Source organism: Babylonia areolata, chromosome 14 (assembly GCF_041734735.1).
Source record: "Babylonia areolata isolate BAREFJ2019XMU chromosome 14, ASM4173473v1, whole genome shotgun sequence".
Lineage (NCBI taxonomy): Eukaryota > Metazoa > Mollusca > Gastropoda > Neogastropoda > Buccinidae > Babylonia > Babylonia areolata.
In genome coordinates this window covers 29694565-29704564 of record NC_134889.1, presented here as the reverse complement: position 1 = coordinate 29704564, position 10000 = coordinate 29694565, and the positions used below count along the sequence as shown (strand labels likewise).

The window sequence follows — 10000 nt, the reverse complement described above, 5'->3', positions numbered from 1 at the left end:
AAAGAACCCATGGCAACGAGAATGTTGTCCTCTGGCAAAATTCTGTTGAGAAAATCCACTCTGACAGGTACACAATTATATATGCATGCACTCAAGGCCTGTTTAACTCACTCGGTACGGCCAGTCCTCTCTTCTCCTCTACACAGACCCCTCGGATGTCCAGTGGGTGTCTGAATGACCCAACCTTTAGCTTCCGTCGTCAGAATTGTGGTATTCTTTGTCAACATTCACCTCTTTGGTATAAGAGCCTTCCACTTGCAATATTTTGATGGTGGTAATTGGGGCGAAACGCTGTTAACGTCGTCTCTTTCGCCGTTCGTATGGAGAGAGTTAAAGCATGTTGGTTTATGCTGCTGGTCAGGCATCTGCCAGCCAATGTGGTGGAGTGCATATGGATTTGTTAGGACGCAGTGTGATACCATCTTGAGAAACAAACTGAAACTTAAGAAAAGAAAATGAATTACTTTTGTCACTTTTCACACAGACATTGTGAAACACTTGTGGCAAAAAAAAGAAAAAAGAGTTACGTCTTCTCAGAATTCCTCTCTTCGCACATTGGTTCATTTTGAGAAGTTCCCCCCAAGTGATACATGTGTCAATTTTTTTGTTGTTGATATGAAGATCATATATATATATATATATATATATATATATATATATATATATATATATGTGTGTGTGTGTGTGTGTGTGTGTAAATTATTTATTATTATTATTATTATTAAAAAAATTCAATCTGAAAATACCAATATTTATGATACCATCCTCTCCTCTCCACATACCACAAACTTCTGCATACATTTCTAAAAGACTTCATGCTGTAGATCAGACACTGGAACAGAATGAGACCGAGAGGAATTTATAGCAGAAACTTTTCAGTTTCCCCACTGAACCAAATAATAATCAACAACCAAGCCTCCGGTTTTTGTTATCGCATTACCAAGATATCAACATCATTACTTAAAAAAAGAAGAAGATAGTAATTGGAACTAAAGAAACTGAAAGCTTACTTTGGTTATAATTGATCATGATACATCCTTTTATATTAAACAAACCAAACATTATCTTTCTACACTAAATGAAACTGTTCCACGTCAAAACTGACTCCAAAATGATGAACGTCATCAACAAAATATTGACAAGAACTGACTACTGTCTAATTGTCTCTCTTCTGCCTAAATCAACTGACCAATATATATATATATATATATATATATATATATATATATATATATGTATATATATCTATCTATATATATCTATGTGTGTGTGTGTGTGTGTGTGTGTGTGTAGTTTATTGGAACATGCAGAAGAGTGTCCGTCTTCTAGTGCATTGACACTTTCCTTAAAAAAAAAAAGAAGAAAAAAAAAGGTTATGTGTGTGTGTGTGTGTGCGCGCGCGCGTGTGTGTGTATGTTTGCTCGTGCACAACTTACCTTTGCCCTGATATCCAGTATGTGATTGTGCTTTATTTTTTATCTTTTTTTTTTTCAGGTATCAAACTTCGAGGCAAAGATAAGGGACTGCCAGTAGGAGGCCCCAAGAAGAAGTGACTTGTGCTTGGTTTCTTCTGTTGGATTGGGATTTCCCTGCTTCTCTTCCATTCGGTTTTAAAGTCACATACTTTGGAAGAATACTTTGTATACTTTTGTTCCATTTGATTTTTTTTTTTTTAATTATAAAGTCAAAGCTTTGGAATAATGGTTTGCACTGTCTGATTTCAAATTCACAGCTTTGGAAAGAAATGGTTTGCTCCATCCGAGTTTGAATTCACAGCTTTGAAATAATGGTTTGCTCCATCTGAGTTTGAATTCACAGTTTTGAAATAATGGTTTGCTCCATCTGAGTTTGAATTCACAGCTTTGAAATAATGGTTTGCGCCATTTGAGTTTGAATTCACAGCTTTGGAAAGAAATGGTTTGCTCCATCTGAGTTTGAATTCACAGCTTTGAAATAATGGTTTGCTCCATCTGAGTTTGAATTCACAGCTTTGGAATAATGGTTTGCTCCACCCAAGTGTGAATTCACAGCTTTGGAATAATGGTTTGCTCCATCTGAGTTTGAATTCACAGCTTTGGAATAATGGTTTGCTCCACCCAAGTGTGAATTCACAGCTTTGGAATAATGGTTTGCTCCATCCGAGTTTGAATTCACAGCTTTGAAATAATGGTTTGCTCCATCTGTGTTTGAATTCACAGCTTTGGTATAATGGTTTGCTCCATCTGAGTTTGAATTCACAGCTTTGGAGAGAAATGGTTTGCTCCATCTGATTTCAAATTCACAGCTTTGAAATAATGGTTTGCTCCATCCGAGTTTAATTCACAGCTTTGGAATAATGGTTTGCTCCATCTGATTTCAGATTCACAGCTTTGGAAAGAGATGCTTTGTTCCATTCAAGTTTGAATTTACAGCTTTGGAATAATGGTTTGTGTTCCATCCGATTTTGAAATCACAGCTTTGGAAGAATGGTGCTTTTCTTCTTCTTCTTCTTCTTCTTCTTCTTCTTCTCCATCTGTTTGTTAAATTCTCAGCTTAGGAATAATGGTTTATTCCATCTGGGTTTGTTCCATCTGATTTCAGATTCACAGCTTTGGAAAAAAAAAATGTTCCATTCAAGTTTGAATTTACAGCTTTGGAATAATGGTTTGTTCGACCTGCTTTTAAATTCACAGCTTTGGAAAAATGGTGTGTGTTTTTTTCCCATCTGTTGTTACATTCACAGCTTTGGGATAATGGTTTGTTCCATCTGATTTTAAATTCACAGCTTTGGAATAATGTTTTTTTTTTTCCTATCTGCTGTTAAATTCACAGCTTTGGAATAATGTTTTTTTCCCTATCTGCTGTTAAATTCACAGCTTTGGGATAATGGTTTGTTCCATCTGATCTTAACTTCACTGCCTTGGACTAATGGTTTCTTCTGTTTGACTTTAAATGTATAGCTTTGCGAATTGTTCTCTTTTATTTCACTGCTCACAGACATCATTATCTTCATTTATGAGGACTGTTTTTGCAACAGTTGAGCGAGTAAAAAGCTCAGATTTGCTTTGCTGTTTTGAAAACAACTACATATATTGGCAGATTTTTGAATTCTCTTTTAGTTTGTGATATTTTCAGATTCCGGTGTCAAATGAACATTTACAATTACTCATTCTCAGGCAGTAGAGGAAACAGTGCAAATACAATGTATTTTTTAATTATTGGTGTTGGAATTTGTTGGGTTTTTTTTTATATAAAGAAGTCATAGTTTGTGTTGTGGATCAAGCCATTCTTATAGTTTTCACAAATGTTATTGCTGTAAATATGCTGGTATATCACCCTTCCATGCTTGACGATGGCTTATGGTTATCGTCTCTCTCTCTCCCTTTGTCATATATACTTAACACGAAAGGTGTCATATATATACTTAACATGAAAGGTGTCATGTATATACTTAACAGGAAAGGACATGCAAATAATCATGCTTTCCTTTGTAGTCACCAAAAATATGGTTGATAGTTCATGTACTGCTTGTAGCCACCACAAAGACTGGTAATAATCTGCTCACAAAATAGTTCATGTACTGCTTGTAGCCACCACAAAGACTGGTAATAATCTGCTCACAAAATAGTTCATGTACTGCTTGTAGCCTCCACAAAGACTGAAAATAATCTGCTCACAAAATAGTTCATGTACTGCTTGTAGCCACCACAAAGACTGGTAATAATCTGCTCACAAAATAGTTCATGTACTGCTTGTAGCCTCCACAAAGACTGGTAATAATCTGCTCACAAAATAGTTCATGTACTGCTTGTAGCCACCACAAAGACTGGTAATAATCTGCTCACAAAATAGTTCATGTACTGCTTGTAGCCTCCACAAAGACTGAAAATAATCTGCTCACAAAATAGTTCATGTACTGCTTGTAGCCTCCACAAAGACTGGTAATAATCTGCTCACAAAATAGTTCAAGTACTGCTTGTAGCCTCCACAAAGACTGATAATAATCTGCTCACAAAATAGTTCATGTACTGCTTGTAGCCTCTACAAAGACTGATAATAATCTGCTCACTAAATCATTTCATGGGCACAGGTTGGTGAAAGAAACTTGATAGAACAGTTCTTCAAGCTCTTGCTTTTGGTAAAGTCAACACAAGTGAACTCCCTTGTCTGACGTTGACCCACAATTTTGTACTGGGAAAGGATATGACTGTAACTGTGCCAGTAAATTGTTCAGAACTTCGAGTAATGTGTGTGCTGCGATTCATTTGTAGAGTCTGAAAGGAATGTGCGGGTGTATAATTACATTTTCTATTTTTCTTTAGATTTTTTGCAAATCTTGCAAAAGCTACAGTTCTTCTTCTTCTGCGTTCGTGGGCTTCAACTCCCACGTTCACTCGTATGCACACGAGTGGGCTTTTACGTGTATGACCGTTTTTACCCCGCCATGTAGGCAGCCATACTCTGTTTTCGGGGGTGTGCATGCTGGGTATGTTATTGTTTCCATAACCCACCGAACGCTGACATGGATTACAGGATCTTTAACGTGCGTATTTGATCTTCTGCTTGCATATACACACGAAGGGGGTTCAGGCACTAGCAGGTCTGCACATATGTTGACCTGGGAGATCGTAAAAATCTCCACCTTTTACCCACCAGGCGCCGTCACCGTGATTCGAACCCGGGACCCTCAGATTGACAGTCCAACGCTTTAACCACTCTGCTATTGCGCCCGTCAGCTACAGTTCATTTGAGGTATTAAGAATGCACGTACAGCTGGCTAAAATCTGTATCTTTGTTGAATAGCTAATAATTGCAGTTTGATGGGTTTTTTTCATATTTAGTACAGTGGCTCTTGCCTTGGCATGCATACTACAGGCTGTCCTGTTTGCCATCTACATTTGCCATCTTATGTCTCATATATTTTCTGTTTTTGTTTGTTTGTTTGCTTATATATATATATATATATATATATATATATATATATATATATATATATATATTCTATTCATTCATTTAATTTATTAATTCATTTATTTACTTGTTTACAAACTGTAACACCTACTATTATCACTCAAAAGTGAGACTTGTATGCATCCAGATCAAGTCTGTAAAGACGCATGATCTTGTCTGTTTCTTTATATCAGTAAGTTTTGAGTGATGAAAGAAGACAGAAGTTGGTTTGGGTGAGATAAAACATCCTCTCTTTCACTGTCTGTACAACAAACACAAGTACCAGAATCAGTATTGTATATTGTGTTACATTCTTTGCCACTATGCAAAAAAAAGAAGGAAAAAAAAAAAAAAAAATCATTTTGAAAATAATACAACAAAGTATCAAACAGCAATCATTTTTGGTTGTATACAATTCAGGTGTAAAATATACTAATACTGATATAATTGTGACGTTTTGTCCGCAAACAAAGCAACATATACAAAAAAGAAACAACAGTTAATTAAAAGAACGTCAACAACCGTAATTATGACTCGCTCTTTCCATAATACTGTTCGCAGAGCTTTCCATAACATATGGAAACTCCATGATTATTTCGTGATTGTGAGTGAACCTGCATGCTTTTGTATGTGTGTGAGCATAAGAGAAAGAGAAAGAAAGAGTGAGTGTTAGGAAAAAAGATTTTCACTGTGAATAATACTGTCTGGTACAACAATACCCATTTTGTCAAAGTACAGAAACACTCCAGGTAAACTGCTAGTCTGTTGGACCTGTTATGTCATTTTACATTGACGTTAACGTTCATTTGACATGCAAGTAACGAAAGGCGAAATACTTAATGAGAAAAAGAACTTAAACTTTTTTTTTGTCCTCCCTTTGTTGTTGTTTGGTGTGTGTGTGTGTGTGTGTGTGTTTGAACATGTAGCAATGACTGAAATCTTGTTTTTTTCTAAACACCTGTCGACACACAGGGACTGTTTAATAATGGTGTGCCAACAGAGACATGAAACTCTTGCAGTTGATGTTCGCTACACTTTGCCTTCACACCTGTGTCGTTTTAATTATTTGTTGATTAATTAAAACAGCAGCACCAGAATGTCAACACATCTTCCTGTTCGTTAACTCCCCCCCCCCCCCCTCTCTCTTTTTCTTTTTTACAAGCACTTGTAATCGTTCCGTGTCTTCTTGAACAACTTGATGCATTATACAAATTTTCCTTTCCCCTTTCTAATTTAGAGTTGATATTCTTGATTTGGAGATTTTTTTCTTTGTTCAACACCTCTTGGTTTTAGGAAGACTTAAGACCAAAATCATGATATAAAAAAAAGAAGAAAAAAAAAAGAAAGAAAGAAAAAGAGGTCTGATATGATGAGCTAGCATCCTACAGAAAAAAAACCCACCCAAAACAACGAGGCTGAGTGAGGGGGGAGTGGGGGTGGGATGGAGATGAGAACAATGGACGGATAAATACCAACACTCCCCCCCCCCCCCCGTCCCCCCACCAAAAAAAAAAAAAAAAAAAAACAACCAAAAAAAAAAAAAGACACTGGCCTTCCCCCCCGCCCCCCCCCCCCCTTTTTTTTTTTTTACAAAAAAAGGGAGGGTGGTGGGTAGGGGGCGCGGGGGGGACAGGGGATAGGGTGTGGTGGTGGAGCAGATGGGAACACTGGACGAATAAATTAAATATCAACCAATCACCAATCACCCCCCCCCCCCCCCCCCCCCACCCCCCCCCCCACCCAAAAAAAAAAAAAAAAAAAAATCAGTAACTCACAGAAACGTTCCAGCTTTCCCAATCACCCCATCCGCAGCCCCTTCCATCCACCCCACCCTTCCTCCCTTCCTCTCCAACCACCACACCACCACCACCCCCACCACCCGGGCGGCATGCAGGAAAGTAAGCTTTCACGCCACCTGGGGCATGTCGGAAGGATTGCGGGGCTTCTCGCGGATGGTGGACATCTTGGTGGGCTTGTTGACGCGCTCGGTGATCTCTTCGATCTCTGCCTGGGAGACCTTCTTGAGCCCCAGGTACTTGGGGTTGTTCTTCTCCTTCTCCTTCACCGTGCGGCTCTCGCTGGCCCCGTCCTGGCGCGTGCTGGCCACGGTCTCCCGCTGGAGGCGTTTGACGATGTCGTCCACCTGTTGGAACAGAACACAACAGAGTAGAATATGGATTCTTAAGGTGCTTCACGATATCGTCTACCTGTTGAAAGAGAATAGAACAGAATAGAATATGGATTTTTAAGGTGCTTCACGATATCGTCTATCTATTGAAAGAGAATAGAACAGAGTAGAATATGGATTTTTAAGGTGCTTCACGATATCGTCTACCTGTTGAAAGAGAATAGAAAAGAATAGAAGATGGATTTTTAAGGTGCTTCACGATATCGTCTATCTATTGAAAGAGAATAGAACAGAGTAGAATATTGATTTTTAAGGTGCTTCACGATATCGTCTACCTGTTGAAAGAGAAGAGAAAAGAATAGAATATGGATTTTTAAGGTGCTTCACGATATCGTCTACCTGTTGAAAGAGAAGAGAAAAGAATAGAATATGGATTTTTAAGGTGCTTCACGATATCGTCCACCTGTTGAAAGAGAATAGAACAGAATAGAATATGGATTTTTAAGGTGCTTCACGATATCGTCTACCTGATGAAAGAGAAGAGAAAAGAATAGAATATGGATTTTTAAGGTGCTTCACGATATTGTCCACCTGTTGGAAGGAAATAGAACAGAATAGAATATGGATTTTTAAGGTGCTTCACGATATTGTCCACCCATGGAAGAGAAGAGAATAGAGATAGAGTAGAATAAGGATTCTTTTTATGGCACTTTATCATGTCATCTACCTGTTAGATTAGAATTAAATTTTGGAGATGCTTCATGATATTGTCCACCTGTCAGAAGAGAAGAGAAAAGAGTAGAATATGGATTCTTTTTAAGGCACTTTATCATGTCATCTACCTGTTTGATTAGAATCTGGAGATGCTTCACGATATTGTCCACCTGTTAGAAGAGTTTATACTATGGATTTGAAAGTGCTTCATATTATTTCCACCCGTTGCAAGAGGATAGAATAGAGTAGATTATATGGATTCTTTTTAAGGCACTTTATCATATCATCTACCTGTTAGATTAGAATTAAATTTTGGAGATGCTTCATGATATTGTCCACCTGTCAGAAGAGTTTATACTATGGATTTAAAGGTGCTTCGCGATATCGCCCACCTGTTAGAAGAGAATAGAATATGAAATTTAAAGGCGCTTCATTAAATCTTCTACCTGTTAGAATAAAACATGAAGGTGTTTCATGACTTCATGATATAGTCCACCAGTTAGAATAGAATAGAATAGAATATGTAGGTACTTCATGATATCGTCCACCTGTTACAATAGAATAGGACAGAATATGAAGATGCTCCTTTGAATTGTCCACCTGTTTAAATGGTATACAACAGAATATGAAAGTGCTTCGCAATAATTATCATAACATAATGATAAACACCCACCAACACGCGCGCGTGCGCACACCCACCCACACTATACTGACGTGCATACGTACACAAGAGCACCCAAGTGCGTACGCACACAATGGCATGCACAGACACAGACAGATAGACAGACAAACAGACAGACACACACACACACACACACTTAGTTTATTATCATCAATAGCGAGAAGGCGTTAAACTAAAGAACTGACGAACGAACGAACGCACACACACACACACACACACACACACACCACACCACACCACACTACACACACACACACACACACACACACACACACACACCACCACCACCACCACACTACACTACACTACACTACACTACACACACACACACACACACACACCACACTACACTCACACACACACACACACCACACTACACTCACACACACACACACACACTACACACTTCACCACAACCACCACCACCACCACCACACTACACACACACACACACACACACACACACACACACACACACACACACGACGACGACGACGACGACAACGACGACGACTACTGAAAAAAAAAGAAAAAGAAAAAAGAATGCAAACCTGCTGTCGTGTGAACCGTGTAAAACAAAACCCGGCCATGAGCAGTTCCGGAAAATCGTCAACACAAAACGCTTCATACACACACCACCAGACACTATAATTTTATGAATGATATATATTTTTTTGTCATATAAAAGCACGTGCAACAGTCAATCCTGATATGGCCCTGTGCCTGCCAAACTGGTAGGCATGTAAGCAACAACAACAACAACAACAACAACAACCGACACCACTTCACTTCCACACTCCAGTTTCAGTCAAGAGACCTTTGACACTTTTCTACGACACCGAACACTACACATGCGCATGCCGTAATCGCCCGACACCCAAGTGCACGTTAATTTTTTTTTTTATGCACAAACCTACTTCGAGTCGAATAACACAAACAGTAGGCCTACTATGTAGAGGCCAGCAAGTCTACAAAGTACAATCGACCAGTGGCGTGTTAAAGTAGATAAGCTTCCAATGAGGCCTTGCCTAATCAGACTTTCTACGCCTTTCTCGAACTGCACTAACTAGCGATCATTCGTAATCAGGCGTGATATACCTTGCCAAGGGGCTACATTAATTGATTCACTGTTGAACGAGCGAATGAACGAATGAACGAACGAACGAACGAACGAACGGACTATATACCAAGCTGTGGTGTGTGTGTGTGTGTGTGTGTGTGTGTGTGTGTGTGTGTGTGTGTGTGTGTGTGTACGCGTGCGCGCGCTCATGTATGTGTTTGTTCGTTGTTTGTTTGTTTGTTTGTGTGTGTGTGTGTGTGTGTGTGTGTGTGTGTGTGTGTGTGTGTGTGTTTCTTAGCTGATTAAACACACAAACACACGTACACACACACACATTCACACACGCATGAACACCTGCGAACAAGAGAGAGAGAGAGAGAGAGAGAGAGAGAGAGAATCAATGGAAAAACAACAACCGAAGAGAAAAGCAAACAAAGAAACGAAGACACACACACACGCGCTCGCACGCACGCACACGCACATACAC

General features: G+C 39.0%; 2 protein-coding genes across 3 annotated transcripts in view; one reads left to right on the top strand and one right to left on the bottom strand.

Moving 5' to 3' along the window:
• The window catches only part of LOC143289979 (endothelial differentiation-related factor 1-like), a 24926-nt gene extending 20705 nt beyond the window's left edge, over window positions 1-4221 (top strand). The window contains exon 5 of the mRNA XM_076599266.1: window positions 1495-4221. Coding sequence (XP_076455381.1) covers window positions 1495-1553 — 59 coding nt within the window. The 3' untranslated portion in view covers window positions 1554-4221. The remainder of the gene's footprint in view (window positions 1-1494) is intronic.
• Window positions 4222-6730: 2509 nt separating this feature from the next.
• LOC143289581 (uncharacterized) overlaps window positions 6731-10000 on the bottom strand; it is a 14258-nt gene continuing 10988 nt past the window's right edge. For both annotated transcript variants that reach the window (XM_076598610.1, XM_076598611.1), the window contains exon 3: window positions 6731-7072. In XM_076598610.1, the coding sequence (XP_076454725.1) occupies window positions 6836-7072 (237 nt within the window). In that variant the 3' untranslated portion in view covers window positions 6731-6835. The remainder of the gene's footprint in view (window positions 7073-10000) is intronic.